The sequence below is a fragment of the Leptodactylus fuscus genome, chromosome 5 (assembly GCF_031893055.1).
Source record: "Leptodactylus fuscus isolate aLepFus1 chromosome 5, aLepFus1.hap2, whole genome shotgun sequence".
In the NCBI taxonomy this organism is placed as follows: Eukaryota; Metazoa; Chordata; class Amphibia; order Anura; family Leptodactylidae; genus Leptodactylus; species Leptodactylus fuscus.
In genome coordinates this window covers 102,695,152-102,709,236 of record NC_134269.1, presented here as the reverse complement: position 1 = coordinate 102,709,236, position 14,085 = coordinate 102,695,152, and the positions used below count along the sequence as shown (strand labels likewise).

General features: G+C 39.9%; 1 protein-coding gene across 1 annotated transcript in view; it reads left to right on the top strand.

Annotated features, from left to right (window-relative positions):
* Window positions 1–13,621, top strand: part of EXOC4 (exocyst complex component 4) — a 342,142-nt gene extending 328,521 nt beyond the window's left edge. Inside the window, exon 18 of the mRNA XM_075273922.1 lies at window positions 13,129–13,621. Within this exon, the coding sequence (XP_075130023.1) occupies window positions 13,129–13,366 (238 nt within the window). The 3' untranslated portion in view covers window positions 13,367–13,621. The remainder of the gene's footprint in view (window positions 1–13,128) is intronic.
* The last annotated feature ends 464 nt before the right edge of the window (window positions 13,622–14,085 follow it).

Here is a 14,085-nt window from a genome sequence, read left to right as displayed (position 1 = left end):
CTCAGAGATCAGCTATTGTAGACTGTTTCTTAGGCTGCTTTCACACAGTAGTGTTTGGTCAGTGATTTTGTTCAGTGATTGTGAGACAAAATTAGGAGTGAAGACTACACAGAGATCAGGTATAAAATAAATATTTGTACTTCTGATGGGATTTGTTCTCTGTTTGACCTCACTTTGTCATTGTTTCAAAACTCTTAATAAAAATGACAGTGTAAAAAAAACAAACATATATTTGTATTTATACTTGTTCTATGTTTATAACCCACTCCTAGTTTTGGCACACAATCACTGATGAAAATCACTGACCAAACACTGACCGTGTGATAGCAGCCTTGCACTGTAGTAGCCATGCTGCACTATTGAGGCTTAGCTCCAAGTCACTAAGCAGTGTGGGAGTTGTTGGACCCTCACTAGTCATAATGATGAATTATCATAAGTAGTAATCTTGCACAATTCTACAGCTTTATCACAAAACTAATAACTCTCTAACGCTAGGTTCACACTATCGTTTGGTTTTCCGTCCTTCAGGTCTGCTTTTTTCGCCAAAGCCAAGAGTGGCTACAAAATGGGAAATATATAGGAATATCTTATTTCTGCCCAATCCCCTCTCCTGCCTTTGGCTCAAAAAAATCGCAACAAAATATGCAATAACTAAGGCTGTGTTTCCACAACATGGGCCTCAGCCTTAACGTGTTCTTCTGGTTCATCATAGGAACAGAACAATGGATTAAACATTGAAAACTGATGCATTCTATGACGGACAACAACAGATCCCATTGGACCCCATTGACTTTAATGGGTCCTTCAGTGCCTTATTGCTTTCTCCCTGATATCACTGGATGAAAACTTGTGCTCACAGCACTTTCTCATCCATGATTTTAGAGAAACTCTGTGTCAGAGGCTCCAGAGACCCAGACATGAACAGCCTAATCTGTATGCTCTGTACCACTCTTTAAGGGCTCGTTCACATCTGCGCCCGGAACTCCGTTATGCAGGTTTCCGTTTCCTGCATAAAACAGAGTAGGAGACGGAAACCTGCAGGAGTCTTTCTCACCCATTCATTTGAATGGGTGAGAAAGCTGTCCGGCTGTGAGCGGCGGTGAGCGTTTTATGCTCTCCACCGCGAAACCGGGTTTTTTAATCCGGACACAGAGTCGGACATGCAGTACTGTGTCCGGATTTAAAAAACCGGTTTCACGGCGGAGAGCATAAAACGCTCACCACCGCTCACGGCCGGACCCGGTCTGTGCTTTCTGTCTTCTTGCATGCAGAAGACGGAAAGCACAGAACGGAGACTCGAACGCAGGTGTGAACCTAGCGTAAGCTAGGTTCACACATAGGAATCTGCCACAGATTTGGGAGTGGATTCCGCCCCAGATTTCGTCCTGAATCTGCCTCCCATTGTTTTCATCCTGCTTGATCATGCTGCAGATTATGTGACTTGGGAGTCCTCGCAGATTAGACTCATTCATTTGGCCCTAACCAGCAGAGGAAAACCACAATGGTGCAGTGCATCAGCATCCTGTCGTCACAATCCCGTGGCCAATTTACAGTGGCGGTGGCAAATGAAGAGGAATTTCTCTCCATTTTCTACCATGTGAACCTAGCTTTAGTCTCTACCCTGGTGTTTTGTATTCCTTGTCTTCTGCTTACTATACAGATTTAATGACTAGGTTTAGAAACATTTACTGGAATCCTGTCTTCAGCTTAAGAAGAACTACGGATTGCTTGGGAAGGGGGTCGGTGAGGGTTAGTAAGATTCCACTTGCCAAAGCTCAACCTGACATGGCACAGTACACTCAATGTACATATACTAATCATACAACATCTCAAACGAGGCTCTAAGTTCGTATACTGTACTTGGTAGACTATGTATACTGTACACATGGGTGGCTGAAATGATATCTAGATGCAGAGAAAGGTCATTTCCCAATCACACTGCAAGGGCCCCAATAACAAATCTTTTCACTGCTTGAGATCTGCTGTTGTCTGTGCACATATCCACGCCACTGAAAAATGCATTTATGTTTGCAACATTTTAGGAATTTGCAAACAATTGTCATGTAATATTTGTCTGTAGCTGTAGAAAGGGCCCTCAGAATTAATTTTACTGGTGGGCCCTAGGCACCCAGTCCAACACTGTATGCGGGCATGAGAACTGCATATTACACTTCTTCATATTGTAAAATTTTCAAGGGTATAAGCCAGGGGTCCTCAAACTGCGGTCCGAGGGCCACATGCGGCCCACCAAGCACTTCTATCTGGCCCTGCTGACAACGCTGGTAGGCGTGCATTTATAATGAAGCTCCTGGGGAGCTCGGGCCAGGCCATGGAGCGCACTTCACTTTACCTATTGGAGGGCACCGCTCCCAATGTCTGTGCGACCTGCTCTGCCTCCGGCCCACTGTTTAAAAAGTTTGAGGACCCCTGGTATAAGCCTTACTCATGTGAACTCGGCAAATTGTCTAAACACATTATAAATATGTAAATTCTTCCTGCGGCAGCTCCATTGATGTTAACCACCTGGTGCAATGAGTGCTCCACTGACTAAATAAATTTGGGAAAACAATAGTGATAATCTTTTTATGATCATATGCTGGATTAACAGCACTTTCAATAGAAGCTTTCCTTTTCTAGCTTGTTCTAGCAAAATGAAAGGTCAAAGCTTGTTGTTATGACATTTTTGATACCTGGATTCCATTGTTTTTTTTTATTATTATGTCTGCTAAGAAATGGTTCAGCTATTAATCAGCTAAAACACAAAATACTCTGAGAGATAAGATACGCGACAGATATTTATAACTAAATTCAACATAGCCTAGATCTAAAGATGGCATGGGGTGGGCAAACTCCCATGGTTGGTGGTACTGATTTTTGTCTTTACTGTGGCACTTGTATGACTGTTTTAGCACATACAGTGCTGTGGAAGATGGCGGCACTATATAGATGATGTATTCAGTGCAGCACATTTCACAGTGAGAAGCTAAGTTGCCAGTTATCTGAATCCTAACAACACCTCTATCACACTTTTATTGTCCTCTACAATGTGCAAAGCTGACCGAATTCAGAACAAGTATGAGCCCCGGTGCCAGAGATATTGGTGCCGTTAGTTTTAGCTCACTGCACTCAGAGGGGCCGGCCTCACAGCTTATTGGTGGGCGTTGAGGAATACAGTCTATAGAAGTGTACTGTCAGGGGGTGTTAATAATGCTGAGCTGTGAGGCCAGCCCTTCTGATACATTATTGATATCTCTGGCACTGAATTCAGTGCACCATCAGATTTGGAGCAGTATATAATTTGTCACATCTCTTGACCACTTGACAATTTAAAGGGAATGTGTCACTATAAAATTACTTATGTTTAAGAGTGTTTGATCTTTCTTATCATTTCCATGTCACCATGTATACTTAAAAAAAAATAAAAAATATTTCGATATCCTGCAATTTTCACTCTGGCCAGTTTTCTAGCCTGTTTTCTTTTGATGTTGCAATAAAGGGGTTGTCAAAGGGTTATTCTTACTGCAGGAAATGTAATAAAATAAGCGTCAAAATGTAAGTAGTAAGTTTACTTAAAAAGTATATAATTATTTTGGTTTCCTTTACAAACAGGAATAATACACATTGCGATATCAGTGCAGATAGTACACACGATGGTCTCACAGTACAAAGATTCTGCACACAGTGAGTCACACTACTGGAATAATAAACACAGTGATGTCACAATTCTGGCACAATACACACTGTGATGTCACAGTATCAGGATAATGTACCCAGTGATGTCACAGTATCAGGATAATGTACCCAGTGATGTCACAGTATCAGGATAATGCACACAGTGATGTCACAGTATCAGGATAATGCACACAGTGATATCATAGAATAGAGTTAATGCACAAAGTGATGTCACAGAAGGGGTAATATATACAGTGATGTCACAGTACCATGATAATGTACACAGTGATGTCAAGAAGCGGTAATGCATACAGTGATGTCACAGTACCAGGATAATGCACACAATGATGTCACAACACAGAGATATTGTTCATCAGGACAATAAAGTACACACAAAAGGATCACAGCATATACGTAATTCTTGCAACGTCACATGCAGATATTATGATGTCCCAGTAAAGCAATGGACGTGCCTTGAGTTTTCCACATCTCTTTCTCTTATTATTGGAGCCCATAGCAGCTGCTGTGCCTGCTATCCTTGTAGTTACACATGACCTTGGGATTTAGTGACTGACAACGTACCAGTCATATGGATGTATTGTATAGTACTTTATTGCTGCAGGAAATAAACAAATACCAGCAGTGACCATCGGTGTTTTCTCTGCCGCCTTAGGCTTCATGCATGTGACTGATGATTTAGTCTGCTATCCAAGTATGTTCTGCTTTTCCGTTATTTTTAGGGCAAGTCCTATTTAAATCTGTCGGTATGGAAAGGGAAATTTTGGAATGGAACCAAATATCAGAACATACTCTGAATGCACGCTCTGCCGCGCGCATGAAGCCTTTCTCAAACAACCCATTTTGTTCGTAGTTGTTTATGCCATTAAATGGCTATTTAAGACCACTAAATGCCTTTTTCTGCTAGCAGCAGCAGGTTTTGTGAAAGCCATAGCTTCTCTGAATAAGTTACATGAGAAGAAAGTTTTGATTGTCATACGGGGGAGAGGGAAAGTGACAAGATCTGTGTTAGCATCAAGATTGCATATTCATGTGGAGCTGTAAAAATGTAGCGTGTGACTCTGCCAGCCCCTTGGGATAATGTGATGGATTTATGCATGTGACAGAAACGTCTCTAGAAAGAAACCTTTAAGCATTTACAAGGAGATGTTATAGGGATTAATACCATTTTAGAGCAAACAGGATATAAGTAGTAGAAGAATGGAGCATTAAATCTGGGTTCATAGTAGCACCAAACACCTGGACAAATATACCACAGCATACGGTAATGCGTCTTTCTGCATCTATAAAGAATCACAGTCTGATATTGTGTTACTCATTGTGGGCAGATAACACACTGAGAAGGAGTCGTTGGGTTGAAATGGAACTTTATACGTGTGAATGTAATGCTATATGTTACAATATTAGAGCGAAAGAATACGTTTATTGGGGAAACAGTACAGTTAAAAGGAAGTTCTATTCTATCTGCATGCTTTAGATTTTTGTTAATGAGTGTACATAGACACTTGGCTCATATGGTATATTGCAGTGTAAGTGTTTGAAATGGCCAAATGTGTTTTAGTAAAACCTTTGGAAACATCTGGTCATATTACATGTGTCGTAGACATCTTTAGACCTCTGTGCTCATATTGCAGATTCTGTAGGTTGGGTCCAGGTTTTATTAAAGACTTTGAGTAGCCCATGGCAATGCAACATTCTGTTACTGAAAGTGCTTGAACTGCCTCTGTTGAGTCTCCTGTTGAGTCATGTGATCACATCATACTTGCTGTTTGAGCAGTCAAGAAGTCATTCTCTATATGCAGGTTTATGAGACTCACATGAAGGTGCTCGTAGACTTGCACAGAGAAACTGACTTTGTTTCCCCAAAGAGTGTATATGAATCAGCAAGTCAGAATGCTGATCACATGACTGAGCAGGGAACACAAATACAATGGTATAAGTGATAGGTGGGCCAAGTAAAGGTGCTACAGTTTACAAAATGCCCATTTGTAATGGACAAAGAGAAAAACCAGTTTGGGTGCTTCTTTAAAACTTAACATGTTCCTGAGTTGTACCCAGAGAGTGAATGCTGTCCTCATCTCTAAAGTATTATTTGTCCTGGTAGACCCATTTTAGCGATTCATCCTTATTGAATGTTCTTGGGATTCTACTAACCATGCCAGGAGTACATCTCAGGCTAGTGTGTCAACTCTGGAATGAAACCAACACGCCAAGTAACAAGTTAGAACTCTCTGTAACTTTAGTCTCAGATGCTAAATGTTGCTAGCAATTAAAGCCTCCAGATATTGTATCCCTTGTAGAATATTGTTTACTCCACCTCCCCAAATTTGGTGGGCTGCAGGAGGCCACACCTTTACCACTAAGCAGCGTGGCAGGCACTTGCAAATGCTGTGGCTATCCTCTGGAAGTGATGCCCTTTGTGTCACCATAAGCCATGATTTGGCACTTTTAACTTCTGTCTACATCACAGCTGTTTGTAGGCAAATTTGGTAAACCAGGCCATGCCGCCAGGGGTGTAGTTTTAGGGGGTGCATTGGTAGCAGTCGCTACTGGACCCTTAGGGGTCCCAAAGGTCCCTCTCCCACAAGAAATATATCACTGTTTTACATGGCTCACAGTAAGTAGGGGCCAATTTATAGTATTGCATTGTAGTCCATGAGCTTCAACTTAACCCCTGCCTGCCCCTGATTCACTGGCAGGCTGATTTGCATATCCATAATGAGATAATTATCTCTGCATTGCTTCATTAATTTGTGGCCTAAGGATGGGCCATAAAATCCATATTCTTGGACAACCCCTTTAATTAATATTAATATTTGCGCTACGATATTAAACCTCTTGAAAATTTCTAATCCGTTTTTGCTGTCTCATCTTGGGCACGTAAGTAGAATATCACTTTCTCAGGTCCCAGGCCTACAGAAGTTGGTCACATGAGCTCCAATCCATTGTCTCTCCCTGTGGGGCCTATCAGCGTAAACCACTTTAACCCATTAATATTTGATATGCAGTATTTCACTGCTTCTTGTGGTGGCAGAAAAGCCTATTAACATCATAATCGGCTACGTTATCTCATAATTAGCTTGGCAGTAAAATGGTAACAGCACATTAATTAATGTGGGGCTTTATATGCAGTTTTTATGTAGTCTTTAAAGTAATGATGAAGGCTGTGCAATGCTTAGAACAGACTATGGCCATACAGGACCAATGTAAAGAAGGGGCCACCAGAGAGAAGACTCACAGCAGCCATTTTGTGCACATTTTCATCACATCACACTGTCTGATTCTGACTTCCCACTGGCTAAAGAGAATGGCAGGTTAGCCAGAAATCCCTCGGGATGGCTCCAACCATGCTCATATTATGCTGAGGAAAGCTTGCTCTAAGAACGCCTTATGGCAAATTGCTGACTCCTCCTTGGCTTCCTCTGCTTACTACTTCTCCCCCCTCCTAATTTATTCACAAGAAGGGGAAGGGCTGAGGAGATTGTAACAAAGTGACATATGGTAGAGATAATTTTTGTTCTTTATGCAGTAAATATGCAAATGTCACAGCTTATTTAGAAGGGATGCCATTAATAACCCAGGCTTGAGATGGACAGCTGGACTACTTGAAGCAGCCTTTTCAGGAAAGATTACCTGCCCAGCCTGTGATTTCCATATTTCTGGCCGATTAACACACAACACATAAATTGAATTAAAATTTAGTGATATAAAATTGCACTTATCAACCCAAACCATTAAATTTATTATCAGGGCTAGGTTTTCCAGCTCAGTCGGTTATAATTTCCAGAGCTCTTTATCTATATAAATTTAATTAGCCTTGATATCATCACTATATTATAGAACTAATTAAAGATTTAGATAAGTGCTGAGAGAGCTTATTTAATACCCCATAAAGTTCAATGTGGAAAATTAAAAAGGCCGTACTTCAGACGGCTGTGAAGTTTATGAAACCCGGTGCCTGTATCACTGGATTTCACAAAAACCAAATCTGATTTAATTGCACTTAATGGGCTTCTTAATGCTTAAAATATCGCAGAATTCTTGTTGCTGTTTCATCTCTCTGAACAGAAGCTTTTTGTAGTGTATATAATGAACGACAGGCCGTGTTATGAAATGTATTCACAATGTGATATCAGTGTGTAACATCATAACTGCAGTACTGTACAATGAGCTGTATAAGATGCCTGTGCTCATCTGCCAGTAGCAATATAGTCCCCCCCCATAAAAAGTAATCCAGCCTATCACATGTCCAGCAGGGTCTGTAACGTGTCATTATATCATTATGTAATAAAAATTATATAAGACTTTATTTATTATCATTAAGAATTAACAATATGGTCAGCATTATAATAATAATAATATAATATAAAAATAGAGCACCCCTTGTTCCCCAGCCAAAGATTGCAGAATGGACTTACTGGGTAAGTATTTTACAAACCACTACAAAAGGCTTTAGTAATAGACTTGATATGTCTCCTCCTTGCCTGCAGTAAAGGGTTAATCTTCTAACTAATAATTCTGTCAAAAAGTAATTCATTCTAAAATTGTCAAGTGACACTTCAGATTTTGGAAGGCTGACTCTGTGCGTTGCCGCCACCAGGTGAATGGTAACCAGGGCCACCAACGTTTAATTCTTTCTTGCAGCAGCATAAGAAAATGATGTATTAGGACACGGCATAAAATGCTCAGGTCATTCCACCGAGCAGAGATTGAATATCTCTGAGAAATTAGGATTTCATTGTGAATTCTCTGGGTCTCTCTTAAAGGCTCTCCTCCCACTGTGCTAGGTGAGAGGTGAGAATTAGCATTTAAATAGAGAGGTATTAATAGCACATGTGAGATCCTGCAGCTCCTCACATCATTCCACCACCTTTTCTGTATCCCATGCATCTATTGTTTCTTTTCTATTACCCCTCTCACAAAGTCTCCAATCTCATTTTCCTACCTATTTACTTTCACGCCTGTGATCTTTTAACAAAATACTCTTTCCTGCTATACTGAGCCTTGAAATAACATGCATACATTAGCAGCATTGAAAGGGCACATTGACAATTCGAGTATAGTATGTATATATGTACAGTGTATATATATGTATATATATATATATATATATATATATATATATATATATACACTGTTTGAGTTTTTCTATTAACGATGAGAAGCCTCTATTCCTGTCATGAAATATGACTGGTGTCAAGTGACACTAGACAAGATAATGGTGAATACTGTCGTTTATCACCATTGCTGTCAAATAATTTATTTTTTTATGTATATAGAGATCATCATATTTATAGCATGATATTTTGTGTAATCAAACTTTGAACTTCATTTTATGCCTAAAGGGGTTTTTTTCCGACCACAGCAACTTCTCCTCTATCTACATTCATGCACATTGATCCGCTATTCATTTCCATAGCTCTGCTGGAGATAGCGGAGAGCTGGACTTCAGCTATTGCCAGCGCCAGAGATGTCAATCTGGGAGTACTCTTTACAGGAAGTTTAGCGAACGGCAAAGGGATGTCAGCTTTATAAAAGAGTCATGCTAAATACATAATATCTGATTGTTGCTAATTAAATAAAATAAACAATTGCTGCATTATTATTAACGCATGTTTAGGCCATATCCACTCATATACGAGTATAGTAGATAAGAGTCCACAGATTCCATCATTCACTGAGTACAAGCAGATATCTGAGGAACCAAAGCATGGAGTGTATTGGAAAGTTAAATTTTACACTTCGAAGACAGAAACTCCTTTTTCAGGATACTGGACTTCAATCTTCCATGAGCCTTGCAATGTGTGCTATCTACCAGCCTGAGGATGGTTCACTACATTATATGATGTCATTTGTATAATATATATTATTACATGGCTTTTACTGACTTTGTAGTTATGTTAATGCACTTGAAAGACGCTGTTTCGATGTTATAAAGCAATAATTGCCAGGCCATACCTGACGTCAGCTGTGGTGTCTGTACCATGTATATATACACTATAATGTCTGCACTGTTATATATTTTCCCATCTTATGTTTTATATAGGTTTCCTTGTGAAATCTGAACTCTATTCAACCTGGAATAAAGAAAAATGAATAAAATCTGTAAAATAGCAGTGAACTAGTAAAATAAAAAGGCAAAGACATTGTGTTTTTCAAGCTCCTGTACAAAGTCTGAGTACATTCGATAAATGTAATAGAAGGAACATTGTTTGCCTTCACTGGGTATAACCATTGCACTCCTGGCTGTGAGAAGCAATTGGTCTGGACAGGTCCTCCACCTCCAGTCTAAACTATGTTTTCTTTCACTGACATAAAATAGTAATAACAGTTTTATTCACTGAAAGCAAGTTCAGGAGGAGAGTTTCATTATACTGTGATTAATTGGCTTTTTATAATCTTGAGATCCTCTTTCCATATAGAACATTGAGCCCATAGACATCAATAAAGACAGTGTTGGACTCGGGTGCCTAGTGCCCACCAGTATAATTCATTCTGGGGGCCCACTAAACAGCTACATGCAAATATTAAATAACACTTTTTTGCAAATCCTAAAATGAAGGCAACATAATTTATTTTTCACTAGCATCTCGCTCCCTGGCCCTCACCCCAGTTTCTCTCCTGTGGCCCTGTCACCAGCCTTCTGTCTGGCACTTGCCTTGAACTAGGGGACTCTTAGCTCTGTGAGCCAGGAATTTGTGTCCATACAGCAGCAGACTCCAGGCAGCAGCAAGACGCTGCAAGATGATTGGTTATTGGGGCCATGCAGTGTGATTGAGAAGATGGGGCCTAGAGAGGAAGAATACTGGTTGGCCTGACTGCACACCTAGATGTCATCTCAGCCGTCTTCAGTATATAAAAATATAACCTAGGTAATTTCTTACATAATCTACCCAGTATAGTATACTGACACATAGCCTGGTAGAGATGCTATACAATGAGTATCTGTATTAAATACAGTGCTGATACTGTACCGTGTGAGGGTAAACTAGGGGCCATCTGACGCACTGAGCCACTGGTGAATAACCTATTAATTTATGGACCAGTTTGAGCCTGAAAGAAGGATTTCCATTTCTAGCAAATCCCATCTACACCGTGCGGAAGAATACCCGCAGCGGAAAGGCTGCGATTTCCAAAACCATTGCGTTTTTGAAAATCTCACTATGTCAGTTATACGCCGGCAGTTTCCCTATAGGTATAACTGAAACAGAAAGTCCAAAGAGGGAAACTTTGCAGACTTTCTGTGAAAAGTGCTGCAGGAAAAAAAAACAATGCATTTGTGACTTTTTTCCTGTGGCACGTTTTGACTGCAGCCCGTTATGTTTGTCTTTAACCTAAAGTAGTGTAAATTGTAATGAAGGTGATCTTCTTACCAGCTGAATTTGATGATTATCCAATCCTTCAGATGTGTTATGTGACCAGCAGTCTCCAAGTGACCTAGCATCTTATGTGTGGACAGGAAGTGTGTTTCCGCATTTATTCCAATGAGACTGACATTTATAAAACCTAATAGGAATGAATAGAGAAATAGCTTTTCCCTGACCAACTTTACAGCAGTATCTTGCTTTACAGCACAGTCCGTCATCAGATTGTTCTTTAAAGCGCATTTCTATGAAAATAGAACAGTTGTTCTAGTTATTCGCTCATTATCCAATATTTACGTGACACTGAATAGTGCCAGAGGTCAGTATTAATGTAGAACTTCCAGCCTAATAGACAAATTTCTCCCTATAGTCCTCACCCCTGAAACCACTAAGATGCTCGTCCATGCCCTCATAATCTCCTGCTTAGACTACTGTAACACCCTTCTCCATGGACTCCCAGCTAACACCCTCGCTCCCCTCCAGTCCACCTTAAACTGCGCTGCTCACTTAATTCATCTCACCCCCCGATCTTCATCAGTTGCTCCCCTCTGCCAGTCCCTCCACTGGCTATCCATAGCCCAGCGAATTGAGTTCACGTTACTAACGCTAACATACAAAGCCATCCACAACCTGTCCCCTCCATATATCTCTGAACTAATCTCCCGCTACCTGCCCACACATAACCTCAGATCCTCCAATGACCTCCTACTCCACCCTGCTCTCATCCGCTCCTCACACAACCGTCTCCAAGATTACTCTCGTGCATCCCCCATACTCTGGAACTCCCTACCAAGACACATAAGACTGACCCCCACAATCACAGGCTTCAAGAAGGCCCTGAAGACTCACCTATTCAGGAAGTCCTACAACCTCCAATAATACTATCACCTCACCGCCATCTGTACAGTCTCCCCCTCTCCTTCTGTCTCTACCCTCTTCCCTCATAGATTGTAAGCCCTTGCGGGCAGGGCCCCCTCTACCCCACTGTGCCAGTCAGTCATTGTTAGTATTATATCTACCTGTATATTCTGTGTATTGTATGTAACCCTCAAATGTAAAGCACCGTGGAATTAATGGTGCTATATAAATAAACAATAATAATAACAATAATAATAGTCGAGCTATACTGTATATAGAATTCTCCAGCGGTAATAGAATTAAATATTATTTTACTTGTTCCCCTTGTTGTCTTGGCCCTGGTCATATTATTCATATTTATTTGCTTTTAGTATAATAAGAAAGTAAAGTGCTTCCATATTGCTGTGCATTGGATGATATAGGGGTACAATCTAATAGTAAGGGTTTACAGTCCAGTTTTCAGGAGAAAGGCTCTGCTAGGACAGTAATGGGTTACTTTTAAGCATTTCTTCTTCCAGTACATCAGTATTCAGCAAGTAGTAGACAAAACCTTGTAACACTCAAGATTCAAAACATACGAGTTGATGAAGGGGAAAAATGACTAGAGATGGAAGACACAATGAGATGTAGAGGAATTATGCATTACTAAATATTTCTGATTTATTTCTACAACACTAGGGATGTATCATGGCAGATAACCCCATGACACTTCTCATACAAACAGGCCCAAATAGTCCAAATCTTTACTAAATCAATGAAGAAATCATTTCTGCACAAATCCAAATAAATTAATCTTTTTCATTATTCTTATGCGTCAATAATTCAAAGGTGGCTTTGGAATTATGGAGGTTTTTTGTTTAGAAATCTGTCACCAGTTTCGACCTCCTCAAAATTACTGACAGCGCTATATAAAGGACAGGGACAGCAGTATAAACATGCCTGGAGGATCGCCATGCAAACTTCATAACCAAGATTACCACATTTTAATGCTCCCAATGCCATGACCATGACACTGAGATGACAACTACTTTGTGTGTAGTGTCGAGGTTTCTACACTCAATGCTTGGCAACCCCACCAATCTGCTCTGAGTGACCGCTCTACGATCCATTAAGGGGATCACTATGATATTTTGACAGTACAGCAACATATTTATTTTATTCTTGTGTAAATGACATACACAAATCTTATATTTTACTTTGTTTTGTCCATTTGCAGGCAGTACTATGAAATGATGTACAACACTGCTGATGAGCTGTTAAATCTAGTGGTGGACCAAGGCGTGAAATACACAGAGCTTGAGTACATCAATGCCCTGAGTCTTCTTCATCGCAGTCAGACAGGTGTAGGTGACCAGACCACCCAAAACATGAGGCTGCAACGACTCAAGGAAATCATCTGTGAGCAGGCTGCCATCAAACAGGCCACCAAAGACAAGAAGATAACCACTGTGTGAACAGCAACAGAAGTAGCAAAGATTTGCTCACACACTACTGTGTCAAATGAGTCTGAAATGCTTCATATAATGGAAATGATTAACTTGCTGTATTGAATATTGTTGTTTATTAATGTTACTATGAATTTGCATGTTCAATATTTTAATCTGATATTGTCTTTTTTTTTTTTAAGTTCTTGGGTAACAGTGTACTATGTTCCCTGTAATAGAACCAATATAGTCACTATGGCACTACCTTGTCTGTGTGTGGTCTATCTTTCATGACTGTGAGATATGAAATTATTAGTATTTATTCCAGTTTAGTTATCAAAATGTTCCAAGTGGCATTTATGATTCTGGAGATGGCGAGCTAGAAAATGATGACTAGGATTAAGGCTGAGGCCCCATGTTGCGGAAAAGTGGCCTTTTTTGTTGCGTTTTTTTGAGCCAAAGCCAGTGGATTGAGTAGAAGGGAGAAGAACAAGTACTGTTTTATATATATATATATATATATATATATATATATATATATATATATATATATATATATATATATATATATATATATATATATCCCATTCCTCTTGTAGCCATTCTTAGCTTTGGCTCAAAAAACCGCGACAAAGTCTGCAACTAAAAAAAGGCTGTGTTTCTGCAATGTGGGGCCTTAGCCTAAGGGTTATTAATTTAACAAGGAAAGATACAATAAAATCTCTTTTGAGTATTTAAAGGGTAACTGA